This window comes from Elaeis guineensis, chromosome 6, assembly GCF_000442705.2.
Source record: "Elaeis guineensis isolate ETL-2024a chromosome 6, EG11, whole genome shotgun sequence".
Classification (NCBI taxonomy): domain Eukaryota; kingdom Viridiplantae; phylum Streptophyta; class Magnoliopsida; order Arecales; family Arecaceae; genus Elaeis; species Elaeis guineensis.
The window spans coordinates 130,284,870-130,307,244 of NC_025998.2; the positions used below are offsets into that span (position 1 = coordinate 130,284,870).

General features: G+C 38.4%; 2 protein-coding genes across 2 annotated transcripts; both read right to left on the reverse strand.

The window, feature by feature from the left end:
* Positions 1-1,159: 1,159 nt before the first annotated feature.
* LOC105046516 (uncharacterized) lies at positions 1,160-4,348 on the reverse strand. The gene is made up of 2 exons (XM_010925119.4): positions 3,599-4,348; positions 1,160-1,589 (listed from the first exon to the last, which is right to left on the reverse strand). The coding sequence occupies exons 1-2, from the start codon at positions 4,265-4,267 to the stop codon at positions 1,431-1,433; spliced, it is 828 nt and encodes a 275-aa protein (XP_010923421.1). The 5' UTR covers positions 4,268-4,348; the 3' UTR covers positions 1,160-1,430.
* A 2,022-nt stretch (positions 4,349-6,370) lies between these two features.
* LOC105046515 (uncharacterized) lies at positions 6,371-21,882 on the reverse strand. Its single transcript, XM_073259875.1, is given in 15 exon segments — positions 6,371-6,872; positions 6,992-7,129; positions 8,487-9,096; positions 9,305-9,394; positions 10,208-10,961; positions 11,043-11,121; positions 11,891-11,973; positions 12,365-12,443; positions 12,642-12,730; positions 12,818-12,910; positions 14,154-14,203; positions 14,281-14,467; positions 21,243-21,448; positions 21,451-21,587; positions 21,716-21,882. Coding segments are annotated over 15 exon segments (2,655 nt in total). The 5' UTR covers positions 21,748-21,882; the 3' UTR covers positions 6,371-6,844.
* Positions 21,883-22,375: the final 493 nt, after the last annotated feature.

Here is a 22,375-nt window from a genome sequence, read left to right on the forward strand (position 1 = left end):
GGTCCTTTGACTTGGGGAAGTGGTTGACAGGAGTTGGTGGACTATTAGGTCCCATTAACAGTGCAAGTGCAATTCACACGCAAGCAAGTTCTGCGTATGGCTTTCATTTTATAAATATATATTAAAAAAATATCTAGGCGAGCGGTTTTATTTATTTATTTATTTTTCAAGATTGTGAACCTAATCCGTGCAACTATATGAAGTTCACATTTCAAATCTAAGCTATAGCTGACTACCTTAAATGCAAATCCATGCACTAATTTTTCCTTTTACATACATATTCAATAATGGACTTTTTTTTTTTTTTTTTTGGCCTACGGACAGCCAATTGGGTCACTAATCGGAAGCTTGCTCAACTTAATGTAACGGCAACAATGCAATAAGAAACATCCTCAGAAGCATTGTAAGGAGGCAGTTTTCAAGGGGGATTACAGGGTAATTCACGAGTCAGGCAACTGGAATTGCATTTTTTATTTGCACCCCAAGCTGAAAGATATGGATTGTCCAATTCAGTTTCATAGTATCCATAAGCATGGTACAATCAAGCATGGACAACCAACACTTTTGGAAATCAGGCCTGTTAGGGGCAACCGAATTGGGGAAAAAATGTTCTAGGCATGCAACTTAAACATCTGGAGAGAAGGTCATAGATCATCGAACAGAAACAATATGCACTGAATTATGAAATTAAACGTGTCAGGGGGGGCTTGGTGTGTGGAATTTTAACACGGAAAATGCTTTTTAAAAAAATCCAGGAGATTCATACTCTGAAAATCATATAGACTTTAAATAAAAAAAAAAAAGAAGAAGAAAGAAATAACCAAGCAAAGAAAAACCCAAATCCAGGAAATTCATGCTGAAGACCATATAATTTCATTCAGTCTAGCAGGAGACTACATAAAAACACTAACCCACGGCATCTAAGGTACAGGTATACATACAAAGTAACAGCACCAGTCTGCAATTTGCCTGAAAAAACTTTTGTTAATTTAAAAAAAAATAAACACCAGAGATTCTTCACACCCGCATCTTCCATTGAAGCCTTTGGAATAATAAAGAACAAATTTATATAAGAAAAAAAAGATCAAAGAAAATTAATGGGCCCTTACTCAACATAGTGCAATAGAGAGCAGATTTTCTGCTAAATTGCACAAAAAAATGGTGCAAATCACATTGCTTGATCCTCAGCAGCACAATGATATTTTATTTTAACGAAATAAAAAACTCACAATAGCTTCACAACTTAGGACATATATCCACTCAAAAAAAAAAAAAAAAAAACTCTTAGGACAATTTAAGACAAAGCGAGCAGTTCTGTAACAACTTGACATCCAGCTGTCTATGCCTCATCCAAGTGCGATCATCTCCTATAAAGTGCATGATAAAGACAAATCTGGCAAACAAAAAAGGTAAACTAATTGCTCAGGGTTCTAAGCTTCCACCCTTTCAGGATCTTCAATAACAATCCCCTTGGTGGGCTTTGCAAGGTAGTCCGTGTATTCCTGCAACGGGGACTTGGTGAAGCGAGTTTCCTTCCAGAAGTCAGGCGTCAGGAATCCATAGGTCTTCATGAGACAATCAAAAGTAGCCTGCAAAAACATTCATCACATTTTATAACCCAAAAAATCAACATTAAATCAAGCCTAAACTAAACTAGATGCAAGTCATCCAGATATTCATGTAGAGGCTAATAGATGTCTCAGGTGAAATTGCCACAGATAAAGGTGTTCAAGTCAAATAGTGAAAATGTAACATGGCAACCACCAAGTGAAGAAAGGAGAGCAACATCAGTTTCCATGGCTATATAAACAGAAATATACACTTTCAGCAATCTGCCATCAACCAACCCTGCTCACGGGATTGGGTAGTGTTTGGGTTGAGCTGCCTAGCAGCCCAGACCCAACCAAAACCCAACCTGCAGAAGCACAACTAGGTCAAATTTTAAAATATCTACTTACATACAAGATATTTTGGCCCTTGTAGTTTAACAATATATAAATAACCATTTTCCCTAACATTGCTAACCTAAGATTCAAACTGACCAAAACAAATCAACTAGACCTGACTTTTTGCTAAACTAAGCCAACCTTTAATTGGCTTATATACACTTGGGTAGAATAAATTCCAATGCAAGGCTGAGTTGGGTTGGTTAGGTTAAGAGATACAAGGTCAAGTTCCTAAAATCTCCCTTCCCTCCCACTACTCAGCACTAGGCCACTGAAATATCAAGCTTGTGCTGCTTCAAATAGGATATGAACTCTTGAATTATATTAAAGATACAGTTTAGCAAACTCCTTGGACCATACTTTCATTTGATGTAAATTTTAAAACCAAAATGACTCTCCCTTTTTTCTGTAATCCTTTAATGGCCTTAACGCCCCAAACTTTACCCTTCAGGGCCTGTTCTTTTGTGGGTAAATATCATGAAAAAGTTAAGTCAACTTTTCCATAGACCAACTTACCCCTGTTCTCACACTTTTCAAGATGGATGAGTTACTTTTCCATGAATAGTATTTAACCATGAAATGATGAAAAATCATACCCACTTAGGGGGTGACTAAATTACAAACAAAAAAATAACCCTTTTAATTCATTTCTAATATATCCTTAACCATATAATAATATTATATAATATATATTATATAATATATATTATATTAACGTAAAGTATGTATACTATTATATTATAATAATATAATAATATAATACATTATTATGTGTTAATATAATATATTAATATATAACAATATAATAATATATTATACTATATGTTTATATATAATAATATTATATTATAATAATATAATATATAATAATATTTATATAATAATAGATATTATAAAAAATATGAACAAATTATAGCAACTTATCCAGAAAAATAGTAATACAAAAGAATATGAGTAACAGGTCCCCAAACCGTCATGCCTAAACCATTTTTCAACGCACAAAAGAACATGGATAAAAAAATGCTAGAATATATAAGATCTATCATTTATCATGCAACATTGACATAACAATCTCTTGCACGTGATCTTCTTGCACCGAACGCACTAATAGGTAGTCTTAGATGATCGAAATGATCCATTTCAATAGATGGAATTTCTTTAATAAGGAGATTTAAAAAAAAAAAAAAAAAAAAGAGCAAATCTACATTCACTCTAGTGTCATTAGCTTCTGTTTTCTAAATCATGTGAAGTCATCAAAGTCGTTATTAAATTGCATCCTTCTAAAACTATCTATCAGATGAAAATTTAACACAAACACTTTCTAATAACCATTGAGAACTCGATCAAATATCAAAAGCCCCCAATTCTATATCAAACACATGGAATACCAGCAATCAATTAGTCAAAGACTTCGTTCCAAAACAGAAGCAACTGATATTGCATCACATAATACAGACTAAATAAGATTGTAGCTAATCTGAAGAAAAAATACTTCATTGTTAATCCAGTTAATCATAAATTAAAATATAAAATTGCGGTTTTTTCTTTGGAAAAAAAGAAAACAGCAGACTCAGTACCTACATACTTCCACCAGTCCAATCAATCAAAAGAAGTAAAAAAACAAGCAAAGATATAACTTTCATAATCCAAACCTTGACAAAGTTTCCAAGGGTCTTGGTGGAACCACGAGATGACGTGAAAACATCCTCGATCCCTGCGAACTGGAGCACCTTCTTGGGGACACGGGCAGCGACGATCCCAGCACCACGGGGCGCCGGGACCATCCGAACGGTAACCGACCCGCACTTTCCGGTGACCTTGCACGGCACGGTGTGCGGCTTCCCGATCTTGTTCCCCCAGTAGCCCCTCCTCACAGGAATCACCGAGAGCTTCGCCAGGATGATGGCCCCGCGGATGGCGGTCGCCACCTCCTTCGAGCACTTCACGCCGAGCCCGACGTGGCCGTTGCCGTCGCCGACGACGACGAAGGCCTTGAACCGGGTCCTCTGCCCAGCGCGGGTCTGCTTCTGGACCGGCATGATCTTCATAACCTCGTCCTTGAGCTGGGGGCCGAGGAGAGTATCCACGATCTGGTGTTCCTTCACGGGGAGGGAATGGAGGTAGATCTGCTCGAGGCTGTGGATCTTGCCCTCCTTCACCAAGCGGCCGAGCTTGGTTACGGGGACCCACTTCTCCTCCTCGTCTCGGCGTCCGCGCCGGCCACCGCGGCGGTCGCCCCGCCCACGGTCGCCACGGCCACGGCCACGGCCACGGCCGAATCCACGGCCAAATCCGCCACGGTCACCGCCTCTCTCCGCCATCGGGGTGTGGGGATGTGGGGGGTTAGGGTTTTTGCCTGTAGAGAGGTGGAGGAAATAGAGAGCGCGAGGGCGTTGTGGCTACAACATAGGGAAGAGAAATATTTATAATCGGGATCTAGGGTTTTCTATTCTGGATCACGGCGAACTAGGGCTTTGACTGGGCCGGGCCGTCCAGGTCTCTGAAGTCTAGGAGCGGTTGTCTGTGGGCTGGATCCGTGCTTTAGTTCAGTTTGTAAATGGAAGAGAGACCTATCCGGCCCACTGGTATCAGTATCCGTTACTGCCTTACTGATGCTGATAAGCTTGCATGAATGGCAATGGCAAGGTTTGATGAGCAAACCAAACCATGCATGAACGCATATTGGTGTTACGTTGGTTTCCATTCAGTCACATCTCATGCAATTGCTAGTCTTTGTTCATTTACATCTTACACAATCGTCATATTACTCGTCTTCATTCGTTTAATTATTGTATTATACATTATATATGTTTTGCCCATTGACACTATGTTTATGTCCACAATAATCATGGGAGTACCACCTTTCCCAAGTCATGCCAAAACGCCTCCCCATCATAAGCACTGGGCAGAGAGTTGGTGCCATCTGACATTGCGTTAGGATTATCCTGTGGTATGGAACTAAGATGAGCTATAATTTAGTATTTTGCAAGGCATGTGTTTAGAAAATGGTGGAGAACAATGTTTACAGTAGAGAATTGAAAGAAGCAATATTATTATCATTCCTGATGCATGATAATTAATGATACACCCTGACAAATGTTGGCCTTGGTTTCTTATGTAATTTAGCCAGGAGGTCCGGCCTAACCTATTTGATGCATTCCAACACAATAGCCAACTTCCTATCTGCCTGAAGTAGATCATAACCAATATAGCATCAGAATAGCAACTTGTAATCTGGACTGGCGTATGACTTTTGAGCCACCATGGATTTCTAAAAACTATTATATGGTGGTATGATATTAGTTTTGGTCATTATAAATCATTCTAACTTCCCTCTTCTGAAATAAGCTTTTCTCATGAAATAAAACTTCGACTTTGTGTACTCCATCCATGAAGCCAATTTGTGAAAGCAATTGCAGCCAAGTAGCTTAGGCATGTTCATACTCATTGGGTTGTAAGAAAACATGTGCATCTGTTTTGTAATTACACTCCCTATTTTAGTTAAATCAATTTTACTGAACACAAAATAAATTTTACAAGAGCAAATTTTGGTTAGTCCAAGCAAGATTAACCAAGACCGGGCCCCACAAGAATTATTCCGCATTGAACTTATCTACCACGCATTGATCTAAGAGAACCAGTCAGCTCACCCTGGAAAAGTACCAGTCATGGTGGGCCAAATGAATCAACCGTGACCACTCTAAGTCAACCACATGTCATTTTGATTAAACCATCCACAGAGTCAACTAAGATAATTATTGGGCGATGTACAAATCAAACTTCACTTTTGCTTTTAACGGGAGTATGGGGCTGGCTGGGATAAATTCAAGGCGTAATTGAACACCCAATTGCAAGGTGGCTCTCTTGCACTTTAAAGATGACGAACCAAAATATTTGAAATTATGGTTTCTAGTTGCAGGTAACCAAAACAAATACAACACTTACCGCACTCGCACTTGCTTTCCACCAAAATGAACCATGCCTGTATGCAATTCCAATTACAATGCAAAAGCAGCCAAACCGAATGGCCCTTGGACTCGAAAAATTAAGCACAGGTAAATCTAATGACCCTTGGACTTGAACAATTAACCAAATGTAACATCTTCCCAGGCATGATAAGGAAAATAGAAACCATATTTGCAGAATATCTAAACTATATGTCTACAAAAGTCGAAATCATCAAACAGAAATAGAGATGTGTCATAGCCAAATCATTGTGCATTATTTTCTAACGCTTCAACTGCACCACTTCTATGTGACAGGATCCAGCTGCATGTACCATCCCAACGCTTTATCATTTGCTAACCCCACTGGAAAAGGCGTGTGGGATCACACAGCCAAATGCCATCCACCAAACACCACTATATTCCAAGAAGCCAACAGGCACACACACCGGCACGCACAGAGACATGCAAAAAAGCACAAAAGCAAACAACCTGGAATTTGTTATGTTAATACAAGTGCTGTTCCTACATGTGAACTGGAGCTGCCTCTTACACATAGATTTACTGTTTGAGACAGGTTCTCTCAGCCGGTTAATTTGACAGAGATTAGAGTTTGATTTCTTCTATCCAACCTCCATGCTACAGAATATGCAACCCAATTTTGTTGCAAGAAAGCCCCAGTCCCCTCCCATGATTAAGCCAGGGATGCCAGCATTATTGCATCTTCCACATCATAAAAGAATAATGGTACACACAAACCAGAACATATATTAACAAATAACCTCCGAGGAGAGCAGGGCAACAGAAGCTTCTTGTTCATTTCATTCTTAGGGAATGAAACTATTCCAAATCGATGCAAAACAGTTTAAAAGTATGTTCAGTTGAAGGAATTGACGAGCTGCAGGAGATTACCTTATACAGAATGGATTATTTTTTGCCCCAGCTTTGCTCTGCCTACACAACAACACCAAAATGGCTCCACCTGTGACGAAATAAACAAGGAGAGCACTGATGCACCCACATGACCAGGGACAGCAACTCACAGTTGGAGAGGCTACAACATTTACAATAGCAACACATAAAAGAACATGATGGTATTACAGTTTTGCCTTTTTGTGTTTCTGAGAGATGAAGCGAACTGTTTGCCTTCCAAGTTCTAGGGTCTTGGATCTTCCATCATCTAGACGAACTGATAAAGATGAAGTGCCTTCGAGGACATTAGAAACCACTCCCTTGTGCCTGCATTACAGAAACTTGCACTTTAACCAATGATTTAGGACATCTCCACAAGCGGAGCATCAGCTAAAATTTGAAGCCTACCATCAAGGGAGTAGATTACTGTGTCATAGCAAAAACATCACATAATGACAGTAACAAGATTATCTGGTAAAGAGTTGAGTTATAAAGCACAGACACAAACATGATGACTGGACACAGCACAATACAGATACACCAATACAGCAAACATTGAAATAATAGGATACAATATGGCTATAATACATCAATGAGTATATATGTATTTTGTACATCCATAAATGCACACATATATATACAAAAAAAAAAAAAAAAACATATATCTGTATGCATATATGCATGCATGTCATCTATAAAGCAGAGTCCGCTATTAAAATAACATAGTCCATATTTTATACTATGGTATCAACTTTAATAAGCTCATCATTTAGTCATCAATCAAATCCACAGATCACAATTAATACATTGTATTTTAATATCAACATGATAAAGTACAAAATTATCCATGCATCATCAAAAGGTAAACATTTGAAAGAAAGAAATGCCGTCCCCTTCCTTTTTTGAGGTATCCATGAAGTATCTCAAGAATATCCAGAAGTATCTGGAGTATGTTTCTAATTTTGGAAAAATGAAGTATTTCATATAAGTATTAAATGCGTGGCCAAGAAGTATCTGGTCAGTATCCATATACAATAAATATCCAATACAGAAATGGCATGTGATATGAAGTATACATACTTCCTAGGAGTCCAGTTACCACTACAAACTGGTGAGTTAAACCATGGAATGCTAAAAGCAGTCTTTGACCTTGGGGCATGGATTCATATTATTAATTGACTTCAAGGATTCAGTCTTCAGTTGATGGATGGTTCAATAAGAATTTCTAGCCGGCTTATCCAACGCATGGAACTTTCAAACAGATTCATAAAGAAAAAGTTTCTGCAACATTTTTCAACATGCATTAGTGTTTGCCACGAAGGTTAACACAGAACTGCAGACTGCAGCTCAAGATCATCTAACAAACCATTCTTTTTATGTAAATTAAACAGCACTTTTCAGTTTTTATTGAATCTAATGACAAACCAATGGAGAATGGAAAATGCAAGGTTCAAATTTTGTTTCTTAAAGAAAAGGACATATTGAATGGTCCAGAAGACACACATGTCCTCTAAACTATTATATGTCAGCAGTGTAACAGGTTTTCAGCTTGTCTCTGATATATCACTTTCCAAAAAGGGAATCCGTATCATTCACAATTTTTATAATGAGTATTGAAGATTATGTCAAGCTTTTGCAACTCATAACACTATGATCAGATGCAAGGTATTAAAGCAAAGCTCACCATGAATTCTCTGATGCTTCATGAACTTCGACTCTCTTTCCGATCACATCCTTACCCAGCTTCTGCAATATCCAGTTTGCATCAACGACATCTATTGGATCTTCCTGATTTGGCTGTTCATTGTCACCATCCACCTGATTATTTTCTCTCTGAATAGACGGTCTCTTTCTCTTTGACCTCTGTCCCTTGACAGGATTCTTCTCTTCTCCTCCACTAGGTGCCCAAGAGCTTCGCTGTTCAAAATATGGGTTTTTGAATTTTAACTTCAACAATGGTTTGGGATCATTGGAGGAATTGGAACCAAATGATGATGCAGCCACATTATGGATTTCACTTTGGAAATTAACCACTGTAACTGGGGAAATTTTCCCTGGCAAATCATCATTATCTGTTAACATGGTTTGAGACCTAGTCTTTATTGCAGGGTCCACCTCTGTGCTTGTTTTTCTTATTATAAGAGGACTTCTGCGAGCAGTCATAGGTTCACACTCCTCAGCATTAATGGCTCTGCTTTTCCTGTGTGTCTCGGATATATTTTGGAGCTTTTTCACACCATCTCTATCTTCCTGTCTTGCACTTTTTATCTGAGTTGAGTTATCAAGTTTAGCTCCTGAAAATATTAGACTGTTATCTTAAGGCTTTTCTGCCTGACCATATAGTCAATTAAATAACATCATGAGACAGTTTGAGAGCCTTCATTAATTACACAGGAGCAATAAAATCCTGAGAAGATTTTCCTATAAAAGTAGTTTGCCTAAACCTTAATGCAGGAAAAAAACACTCCATGACAAAGAATCAGCTGCACATGATAAAATTACCTTTTCCATCATGATTTCTGGCAATAACAGGATGACCATCATGTACATAATTCTTAGATTTCGTCTGCAGCTGGCTCATGCCTTCACTGCCTGTAACCAAGGTAATATAGTAATTGACCTTGAGAAGACAGTTAAATAGATGATTCAAATTTTAAAATATAGGTTGATATAACATCAGCAAATCTTCTTTTATTTTTAATATAACATCTCAGATAAAGATTCAAAAGCCCAGCAAGACTTTATAGCTCCATTGACTACTAGAATTTTTCTGTTTGAAATGCCTTTGGTTGTGGTAATTTATCATAATGATAAATCCGTGTTGCCATTATCAATATTGTGTATTGAAATAGCCAGAACTGGTAAGTGTACATTATCAATACTGAGCAATTCAACAATATGACCAAATAATGTTTGGAAAAGTTTTGTGATTAGCTGTCACATTGTTGAAGCCATAAACTGGTCTCATATGTCAAACTTGTACAGGCTCGGGGCAATAAAAGTGTGAAATGGCCATACTGTAACATTAATCAGCCACTGCTTGATCCCATGAGTAAGCTCTTTTAATTCCGATCAAGTAGAGTGAGTTTCAAGTTTTAATTAAACACTTTCAATTGTGAAAGATAACGCTCTAAAATACAGACCTTGGATCAAGGACATATTAAAGCAATTTGGGATGCAATTTACCAAAGTTTTATGGGAGATGAATGGATTGATTTCTGACTATCACATTTGTGGCGTCAAGTTCAAGCAAGCAATGATACAATGGCACGCTGGATTGCTGGTACAGGGTGGTACACACCGGTACAGCAAACCTTGAGCATGACAATTTCCCAAACAGGTGTAAAACTTTGAGAAAATAAATAACATAGCCAAGTAAATGATTGGTCAAGGAAAGGCATGTACCATTCAAGGCATTAACGTCTTGATCCTTGTGACAGCTTGAAGCTTCTGACTTGGGAGAACCAGGTGCATTTCTATTTTTGGCACCTATATGTATTACTAATTTAGTTCCTTTCACCATCTCCGTTTTGCCTGAATTTTTTCCAGCACCCTCTTTGACATGCAGTCCTGGTGATTTACTACCCTTTATATGGACCTTAGGCATCTTAGCAAAGTTATTACTTACAACTTCCTCAATAAACATATGGTTATTACTTCCCATATGATCAACAGAAGACTTCCCTTTATCATTGCCTGGACTTCTGGTCAAAGGAGATGAAAAGATGTCCTGTGCATCATTTCTGTATGACTTTGTCTCATCAAAATTAGTGTCTCTAAGGCTGCTCTCCAATGATCTCAACTCATGCTGCCTTTCAGTATTTTGATATGGCTCACCAGGCTTACCAGCAAATTGCACCTGATTCCCCTTCTTTATATATTTCTTATTGGATGATTTCTTGGAGAAACTTTTCCCAAGTTCTTTAGAATTCTTGCTTGATTTATCAGTCAAACCTTTGACAGAAAATTTTGATGAACTACCATAATCATTCTTTGGTATAACTGGAGCAGCTTCATCATCATCTGAGTAGGGGCAAATAGAAAATATTTCTTCCTGAGTTGGCAGTCCAGCAGCAGCTCTCAAGTTTGCAGTTAGATCACGGTCAGCTTTATCTCTCCTCCGCCAAAGCTCTCGAACAGCATCTTCCATATCCTTGACCTGGCCATTATGTATGTATCAGTTATAACACAAACAGGCTATAGAAAATTCCCTGCCAACTACCAGAACAGTAAATGTCACCCGGTAACAATCTCCACGACATGCAGGACATTTGTAATATAAGTTTCCATCCGCTTGGAACTGCTGATATTTTTCATCACTGCAAGACAATGCAGGATTGAGACAAGAAGCCGATGAATGTGTGCAGCAAATCTGATAATGAGAAAAGGTAACTCTTCCTCCAAAAAATTATGATTTCAGACAGGTGAATAAGGCAGTCTTAACTCATGGATGCAAAAAAATATCACACATCTAGTAATTGCAACAATGCAATTAAATCTGGGTCCAGGACTCAAGGTTTGCTTCCAATACATCATCATATTGAGAACAGATAAAATCTCATATATATGTTCAAGTTTGCAGAACCCCTCAAGTCTCAACCAACATTAACAGTAATTTGTTATGAAATAAATCATACCGAACTTTTCATGATATTAACTGACAACCATGTGTTGTATTCCATTACTATAACTAGAATTAACACATGCTTCAGAGGTGAGGGGAAAAGTGCAGATGGAGAAGCGCAGCTTTGAGCAAGTCTGCACACCTGCATTTTCTAACGAGACTCTCTCTCTCTCTCTCTCTCTCTCTCTCTCTGTGCTTTCAGAGTTCAGACTTCGGAGTCGTGCGGACATCCTTTAAAACACAGAAGGTCTTGGAATCCAACATGCATATGCAGGACTCCCAGGCCTTCCATGCATGTATCCATACATCCATACACAGCTTTCCAGTATATATAGAGACAGATTATCTCAATACAGTCGGAATACGAAAATATCTCTCCCTAAGAAGCTAGATGAAGCAGAATGAGAGATGAGACTAAAAAGGAATGTTCAAGGCAGTAAGCTGTTAGAAAATTTAACACAAACCTGATGCCATCACATACACAATGCACCCATTGTTCGCATGCATCACAACAAACCATGGGTGTCATTTCAGAATCTCTGTAGACCTACAAAATTTGAATATGAAAAAATTTAGTAACTCATTAACTCTAGATAGTCATGCTGGTCCATCTGCCGGCATATACAAGCAAAACAAGGAAAATAGTTCAAGAAAAATACAAATGAAAAAGGAACGATATATCTAAGCTTCAGATATGCCCATATGTATGTGAGGTGTCCATATCTTTGTTTCAAATCCATCAAAATGTCTTTGAAACAAAAACAACTTAGCATGAAAACCAAGCATGTTTATCAAAAGCCCCTTACCTGCCTACCAAAGAAGTTTCAAATCACAACTTCAGCAGTAAGAACATTTCCAAGACACTAATTCTGAATTCCAACTAGGAAATTTCAGTTGAAAATCAATTCGTTTATGGTTCTGAAAATATTGACCATTACCTTCAAACAAACAGGACAGTATTTTCCTTTCACAAACAATCTTCCACAAGCATCACAGCAGGTATACCCTAAAAACCACCTGCATGTCCAACAAACGCATCATGCCATGTCAGAGTCAGTTACAGCACCAACATGAACACTGATTTCCTTACCACCCTTGTTGAGAAATACTACATGCATCAATAATTCAACAAAATTGAGAATAAAGTCCTTGCTAGAACAGGAAAATGTACGCATCATATGAAGAAACCTTAGGACAAAAATGAACAGCCGATACCTTGTGCTAAGTCCACTTCCAGGGACAGTAGACCCACAGCTATGACATCTTGTGTGTTTTGGACATAAATAAGGCCCATGACTCACATTCTGCAATTTTTCAAAAAAAAAAAAAAAAAATTACATAAAACAATACTTCACAATTTTCACACAAGAGAACCCAAAAACCATATGCACCTTGTGTGGAGGCTGTTGACAGTAGCAATGGTAAGCACCATCACACCTTTTACAGAACATTAACTTAGTGGGATCACCAGCTCTTCGACAAACCTGAAGAACAAAGATTTAACTGACATCAACAACTATATAAAGTCAAAGGCAAGGGCACTGGCTATTTAGTTGCTTTCAATACATCATCTTAGAAGGAAGTAAATTTGTATTTGTTAGAAATTTCCAGCAACCTGCTGCAAGTTGATCAATATGGAATGGTCATTCGCCCTATGCACCATCAGAAATAAGCAAACAGGAAGCAATAAGGTTTTCATGCCTCACATTTGTTAGTTTAAGCCAAACCTTGGAGTAGCAGAAACTGACAGAAACTTATTTTTGTGGGTTGGTTTTCAGCTTAGTTCCAGATGAAACTGATTTGTTTTGGGCTTACTCCAGCAGAAACTCTCTCTCTTTTGGCCTTAACTTCAGAAATTGATACAAAGGATCTTTTAGCAAGACTCGTACCTCCAAATTTTCTTCAAATCCCATATTTATTTCAAGCCATGATGTATAACATGGAGCAACGGAAGCTTCATTTAAACCATGTTAGTCAGTAAATCTATTGAGAATAAGTAATGATAAGGGAGGCTTGAAATTTGAACAGTGATAAATAAGAAACTAATGTATATTCAAGAGTCTATTCCTCCAAAAGGCAAAAGCAGATAAAGTTGTGTACTTCTCCAACCAAACTCTTCTTGTTTGTAAAATCATGAGTATGTATATCTTAACTATGAACCATCAGAAGACTTTCGTCTGAAAGGCACATTTAATACTCCAAGGCTTTGTTGCAAAACGACGCCTCTCTCCTCATACAAGGAACCTTACAAAGAAGCTATCTTGAGAATTCCACCCAAAAGTCTAAAAGTTTGTGTCCCATTACATAACAGTAAGTAGACAATAAAGAGAAAATAGAAGAGCTCAACATCCTTCTCACACAGCAAAGAACCACCTGAGGTAGGGCACCAACTCCTGAAGCCTAAGCATCAAAGAAACTTCTACCTTTTGCTAACTTGTCCAAAGTCAAATCAGCAGAAGTAAAAAAAGAACAGCTAGAGGTTATTTGGCAAACTAGTAATCAGTCAGAAAAGTACAGAGAGTCTTCCCAACCCACAACAAGTTACAAATTAAAGAGAAAATCTTAAACCATGATGATAAGAAGTAAACATTATTCCAGCTACTTGGGCCAAGTCCAAGACTGGACTAAAACTAAAATGCATCTCCTTATGCAACTCATGAATGCATCAATCTGGTCTTTTACACATAGAAGGTTAAGTGCTCCATATTGGAGCAACAAAAAACTAACCTCACAAATGCGGCAAGAGGGGCACGCCCATGAGCTCCAATGAAATAGATCTGCAAGTTCAGCACTTTTAAGTATAGAAGTAGTTGTAAATGGCTTTCCCAAAGAACTCAGACATTAAAGTAGAGACCTCTATATTCAGCCCAAACTTTCAAGCAGCTCCTGTGGTATTTCTTATTGCAAAATTTGCATGACAGCATCTTCATAGCTCGTTCGCTGCCCTCATTCTCACCAGAAAAACAAATGCGGCATATAACCTTGACTAAAGAACCTTGATCTTCTGTACCAAGATTATTAGCTGCTTCTCCCGGTATGTCCTGTGACAGCACAAGCAACTCTGTCAAGTACCATCAAAAGGACTATCTAGACTTTCAAAATAAATCATTAAAAAAATAGAAAAAGTAAAATCATTAAGTGAGGCCCATCTCCAATCAGACTGATACCTAAATTAGTGACATCTGGATATTGACACAGTAAAAAATCTGATAAAATACTGAACTATTTGATAAAGCATTACAAGGGCGTTCAAATCAAATTTTGTACATCTTTGGGATAATGCGACCTGATTCTCCTCACAAAGTCAAGTATGTTTCATTTGCATGCATAAATGCACCATAAAGTTGTTAAAACAAGCACTAGCTTTTGGCATATCAAAGTCAACATTAATACTTTAGATGAACCATCAATAATAGGGAAATAGAATGTAGGAAATCAAGGAAAGATGACAATTTTTAACAAGACAAGAGTAACTTCCCATAGGTAAATAGCAAAATTTCAAATGACTAAGTTACAGAACCAATTCAATCATTAGGTATTTGGACCATCCTTCTCCAGACAAAAATTAATGCTGAGAGATGCATCGATTAAGAAAGAAGTAATGAACACAGAATAAATGGTTGTCAGATCTTTGAAATAAGAAGCAAGCTGATCAAAAACCTGATCTGCAGCCTGATAAATATGAAGCAAATTGCGAGGGGGCAGTTATGGACCCAATCTGATCAGATGTCCAGCATTACTGCACTATTGATTCAGGTAGTTAAATGAGTCAGTTATGGATAGTGCACCCACAATCCAATGGGTCATTATCATATATGAATATAGAATGAAGTAACATCACGGTATACCTGCATATGTTGCTAACTTGCAATATCTTCAAATCCTACAGAACTTATTTTTAGAAATTTTGTCATGAGTCCTAATATAAATGAATGGTGTCGGTTCATCTAGACAATGACCAAAAAAGGAAAAAGGTCAGCAAAATGTTGGGTAGAGATCAAGAGATTAAAAATTTCTGTAATATATTTAGCAAATAAGGCTAACTTAATCCGAACTTGAATTAACCCATCCCATCAACAACCCTAAAGCACACTAATTCAGACAGAGAAGCACCAGAAAAAGCATGGCCCTTGATGACCATCCAAACCTGTTTATCAAAACATTGTACAGATCTGGTAAAAATGGACAAGGACTTGCTAAAGAATTGGTGAAAAAGGCAACAAGTATTGAGGAGCAGAGATCACAATATGTGCAAATTCAATGTAAGTTAAACTTTACCCAGGCAAAAGTGTTGAAGCTCCTCACCCAATATAAATGTGACAATGGACTGACAGATCCTGGGTCCCTAGTAGGCACCCCTCTTGTAATTCCATGGGCCAGCAAAGAGGTTCTGGGTTCCAATCCAGATGGTGGCATCCCACCATACTTCTCAAATAAAAGAAGACCAAGGGTGATTACAGTTTAGTACAGTTGGGTGCCCTGGAAGTTGCTGCTGGATTCATAGTGTGGAAAGCTGATAAGAGTTGAAGGTTCAGACTTCAGACAATATAGGTTTTAGTTTCAAGGCTTATCTTATTGCTTCTTAAAGAATTTTATGCTACATAACATCTTGAAGCAAATTAAGGACAAAGATAAAGGACAAGTGTAGCATATTCACTCTTAGGACTTCGGGCAGCATTTAGATGCCTAGATACCAAATTTATATAGCATCTCCTATATGGTTGGTAAACAAGATTCTTAGAAACCGATGCGTCGGCCATCTCAATGAGTGGTATCTCATATATGGCTATCAAACAAGATTTTTAAAAACGGATTCTCAGCCATCTTGATGGGTGGCTGGTACCAAGATGAACCAATGTCTTAATTTATCTCAGCCCAGATGAATTCAGAAAAATTTGGAAAGGAACCAAGATATTTTGAGATCTAAGCCAATATCTAGGAATTGGAACCAACAGATTAAGGTATCAGCAATATGATGCTTAAGTATCTTTTAAGATGTTGTTTTAATCTTTAATAGTTAAACTTGTTTCAAATCATTTAAACAATTTGAAAAATTTTCACCACTTCATTAATATTGTATTTGACCATATTTTGGGTTATGTCAGCCAAGATAGTGAGACTAGGATCGTTTGTTGATGAAATTGTTCGTGCATAGTATGCATGAACTTGTACAAACTGATATTTCAGTCAAGATGAAAATTTTGGTGGTAAATATAAGTTAAGCCTTTAATTTAACTAAGGAGAGGGTGAAGGAGGGGATGGAAGACCTAGAGACACCTAATCTTGCAAGCTCAATATAATTAGGATAACTTGACACTTTTTGATATCCCATCTCAGAATGTAGTTGGAGAGTTCGTCAACCCTGCATCAAATGCTAAAAGAGTTCTCATCCCAAATTGTGAAGCCAACTGCTCCTCCCTCCATATAAGGGATATTCCTTGTATGCCATACTCCCCCGACATCTTCATTTGATTTCTCATTTCTACAAAGATATGGGCAAGTGCAATGCTTAAGAAAGTAAGCAAAGAAGGAAACAACCAATAATAGGAAGAGAGGGAGGGAGGGATTAAATAGGATTACATCGAGAGAGTAAGGTGGATCAAGATGGGAATATTGCTGCTAATAAAAAACTGCAGAGTGTGTTATTTCAGTTTCACCCATAAAAAGTAATCTACATATATAATGTTTTGGCATTGTAAATAATTGCTTTGTCATTATAGGCAAAAAATAACAGACCTGAGTTTGTTAATATAGTTCACATACAATCGTATCAAGATTGGTTTCATAATATGCAGGACCTATAGAGAATTTTTTATTTATGTTAAACATTAAAAAAGGCCTGAATATGACAAGCAAGAAACATGACTGAATTTAATTTTGGTCGATAAGGAAAAACATAAAAGGATATAAGTTCACTTTTTTACAATCACAAGCCCATACTTGTCATATCTAAGAAACAAGCATCATGTTTAATTGTCAATATAGTCATATACAACCATATAGTCCATGGATATCTCAAGTTGATTCTGAAAAGATGGACGTAAATGTAAGCCTACAGAACAAAGACAGAAAAGCAATATATCATCACCATCATCATTTGTCATGTACAAAATTGCCTCTTTTGCTTCTTGAGGAATAACATTTGCTTCCTCATCTGCCAGTTGAACCTATCCAGAATACTAACAATCAGTTTTCTCACCTTTACAAACGAACCAGACCCTAATTTTGAATTTGACCAACAGAACAAGTTTAGCCCCTCATGCATCGGCTAAATTGTCCCTTGGGTAGAAAATTGTAGAAGAAAAGGAATCTACTACAAAAAGTGGTCGCAAAGATATGAAACTTCGGTTCTAGGTCTTAGTTTCCAAAATAACTAATTCTCTTTTTCTTTACTTTTGAAATTTAATATTCTTATTAGGTTCACGATCTTGGTACTAGACCCCACACCAGTATCATCCTATTAACAGTATCGGTATATGGTACAACACGATAAGATTCAACGTATCAATTGTTCGTATGGTATGGTACCACATACTAGTTTGGTACCGGTATCATACAATAGCAATACTGACCAGGACGGCAGACCTTGATCCCTAAGGAGATAGCTTTTATGTTTAAAAAAAAATATTCCTGATGATGATATGTCATTCTAAAAGTGAAAGAAATCAAATGGACCATATAAATGCTTGAATATGTAATAAGGGATGCAGAAATGGATCTTACAATCCAAAGGATCATATGATGCATATACCAGGTCTCAAATTCCAAGTCAGGATTTGACGAGAAAATTGATCCTTATGCAGGGATCCAGTCCAGTTTAGATCTTACACCCTAGATTGTGGTCATAAGATCTTGAATACAATTTATAATTTGGAGCTTTTAATACAGCTTGTCATATAGGTTAGCTTTATGTCCATTAATATCAATATTTAACCAAAATTATGATAATGTCCTTCTTTAGGCTAGACAAATTGTGATCTAAATGTTTGAAACAATCAAAGGCTCAGCCAAGATGTACACAAAATATTTCATGCCAAGGAATCCATGGCCAACCATAAAATAAAAATTGTGGTTGCTTTGCAGCATGGCTAATGCGCATCGGGCATCATGCTTTACAACATAACTTTCCTTTTACAAAGATTTCAAACCTTTAAAAAGATCCTAATCAGCAAAGATCTCAAATTTAAAAGCAAGGTTTAAAGCACCATGGTATGGGGATGTATGGTAATGCACCGACATAGTATGAACAGCAATAGACCCCCCTATAGCCGGATGACCTGTCAATATATCTCAATCCAACACCCAGTAAATACATCGGAACACTTGATATGGGCATACCTTACTGAGGTATGGTTGATTCTTCAAACCTTGCTTAAAATAACTCCAAAGGAGGGCACTTTTCTTTCACATGTCTTATCCAAAGGCATTTGCATGTCTCCTAATGAAATGATACAATATGAAGACATTCTCATGATGGATAGAGGGACCATAAGTAAGCCAATGAAGGGCTACATGTGCTGCCAAGCCACTATATGAAAGATATTTATTTGAGGCATCAAAATTAGCAGGGGGTTGTCATGTTCTGTCTCAAGTGGGCATCCCAACCATGCATCTTCAACACATCTCAAAATCATCCATCAAATAACCTTCAAAACTAATCAAGAACACCAAGCTTGCCAAGTTTACTACAAAGAAGGGCATATTAACTAGGCACTATTTAGAAAGCTGCACAAACATAACTTATCAACATCAACAAGAATATGTCATTTCTCTGATTGGCTAGTTTCAAAATACTGTAGGAGCATGAAGATTTCATCCTAAAGACACAAGATTTGTTTTTCTAAGTATGAATTGGAAAATATTCATAAGATACCTTCTGTAGTATGTTGGTCGTGGGACTGACAGCAGCACTCACATGTGAGAGTGTCTCCTTACCAAATATTGAATTCAAATATGAAATAGTATAATAAAAATATAATTTTTCTTGGACCAGACTCTGGGTAACAATCCATGAATTATTGGAAATTTTATGTCATGCCATGGCAACCATGCCCTTACGCAACACACATACTAGGCCAGCAATCCAAGTCCACGATAAAAATTGAAGTTTTAGAATTAACATAAATAAGAAAACATATAAATCTTGCCCTTTTATAAGTGGACATCTACATATCACATGGATAATTTGCTAAAAATATAGGAAGCCTGGTAGACTCGAGAAAGAAAAAATGAGAGAGCAGCAATGGAGACTGCAAGGTACATGCAAGTGGGCCACAAAACTGTCTTAACCATGTACTTCATAAAATTTCGTCAGGTTGTAGTTGTCCATCAGATAATAATCCTTCTAAGCTACCCGGGCAAATTGGACATGCCAAGTTTACTATAGGAAAGGGCATAACAAACAGAAAATATTTAAAGGCTACAAAGATAGAACCTATCGAGGTGGAATTGGCATTTTCTGTCTATTTAAAGGCCAGTGCTGAGCTACCATAAAGATATATTGATGTTTCATCCTAAAGATGAGTACAATATTTACAATCTAAGATGTCAATTAGCAGTGACACAACAGAACCGTCCTTTACTAAACCTTATGAGTATCACTTCCACATCATACTAGAACAGAAGAACCATATGTCATTTCATGTCCCTCATGTCCTCATTCAGCACATAATATAGGCTGACAACCAGTGTAAACAAGAAGTTACTTTTGACATAAACCTTCATAAGAAGATCGAATGAATCCTTCCCTTTTGCAGATGGAGAGCTGCATGCTACAGATAACATATGTTCACAGATCAACCAAGAATTAAGATAATATGACAAGAAAGTGGCAAATGGGGATTCTATTATCCTAAATAGGCATGGAAGGGTGGTGCAAGACAAGCAAGATACTAGGGACAGAGGCTGTGAAGCATGAGTTCAATGTGTGTGTGTGTGCGCGTGCGTGGCATGCACGTGTGCGTGCAGAGGCTGTGATGCATGAGTCAATGTGTGTCTGTGTGCGCGCGCTTTTGTTTTTCTTTTTTTTTTGCGAGGAGGGAGGGTGGGCAGCTCCCCTGGTTCCACCACTGAAAATATGTCTTGTGATCGTGGAAAAAGGGAATCCTTAAATTCTAGGTTAGGTTAAAAATGATATCTTTAGTGCATCCTTTGACAGAACAGCGTATCTTTAGCAAGTCTCTGGCGCATGACATCAAGGTGCGATATATCATGCCAAGCCTTTAATAATTTGAGCATCATAAGAGGATACCTACGCCTTGGCTTTAGGACAAACTCAACTGCTTAAGAAAATAGATAATCGAGCAATTGAAAAGAAGAGATTACATAGAAGTCATTCGCAAGGAAATAAAAGTAAGCAAACACTGTATCCAGCAAAAATGAGATTAATGCATATAAATTTCCATAACTCCATGGAAATGGAGACTATATGCAGTGCTTGCTTCTCAAATCTAACTCCTGTTAGTTCAATTAACGACGAAAAAACATAAAACTAGAAGAGATTGAATTGATCGCTTTAAGTACTGGAGAGGGGAAAAATCAGGAAATGTAGACTCCCTTGAAACTGAAGCAAGACAAATCACAAGAGATTACGGGCTGCATTTGTCGAGCAATGAAAGCAAGCTTAATCACAAAGAATATACTTCAAAACCACGAAAATTAGAAACATGATAAAATTCTTTTCCCCATAAAATTCATTTAAAACCACAAAATTTCCAAACCCGAACAACCTACAAAATCAAACCCGGATCAAACAAGAAACCCCAGACCAAGAATCAAGAGACCCAAGACCAAGAGAACGAAAAAGAAGAAACTCACCGCGGCCCCACCGGTCTCCAGCCGCCGGACATAATCCTCGCGGCCATCGACGCGGCCGCCGCCTGGCGCTGCAGCGCGGCCCCGCCGGGCCTGCGCGGAAGACAGCGCATCCTCCCCGCCTCCACCATGGTCCGCCACGTCCGCCGACGGCGGGGGAGGCGCCGGCGCGGGCACGACCTTCGGGACAAGAACCTGGACGGTCCCCCTCCGCCGCCGCCGTCCCTCACGATCCACGGGTCCCGCAAGAACTCCTCGAGCCTCTCGGCCTGCTCCTCGAACTCCTTCCTCGCCGGGGGGCTCCGCAGCTCCTCCGGAAACCCGAGCTCGCAATCGCATAGCAGCCGGCTGCCAAAACACAGAGAACTATTTACCCAAGAAACGCCGAAGAAAGAAGGGGGGTTTTGGAGAGAGAAAGGGGGAGGGGAAAGAGATTGGAAAAAAGGGGGAAGGGGAGGGGAGGGAATGAAGCGAACCAAGTGATCGGGCAAGCGACGTGAAAGGCCATCGGGTTTAAGCGGGGGATTGCGCTGCGAGTGATCGGTTTAAAAAGGGGGGCGAAATAAAAAAATAAGGAATAAGCGGGTTTTGGAATATGGGTGGGGATTATAGAGTCGAGAGAAAAGGGTGGGGGAGACCAGGAGAAGAGGGGAGCGGCGGGGACTGGGATGTGGGATTGAGATAAGGGTGGTGAGAGGTGAGAGTATGTTTATACTGCGGTAGGGATTTCGATGATTGACGCGTGGTGGGAATCGTGATGAGAGGTGGATCAATCTAAACCGTCCAACGGTGAACTTTCGGGTGTAACGGAAACCCCTTTGACCGTCGTGCACTGGGCCGTGGACTCCGTGCTGTGAAGGAGGATAACGGGACTGCTGCCGGATTCTGTTGTTATATTTTTATTTGGAGTCAGTTGCATTGCAGGGGATGGCAAGGGAAGGAGATGATTCAGATGCAAAACAATATGCTATGGAGGTGCTCTTGGCTTCTTTTAGCTGTCCACAGGGTGCTACATTTAGGAGGTAGATTTGGAAGTTAATTAGGCAAGTTTATTAACTCTAGTGAATGGCCTAATTTACACTATTGACCAAATATGTTCACACGTTCAAAGCTCCTCTTAATTGTGGCTTACATTT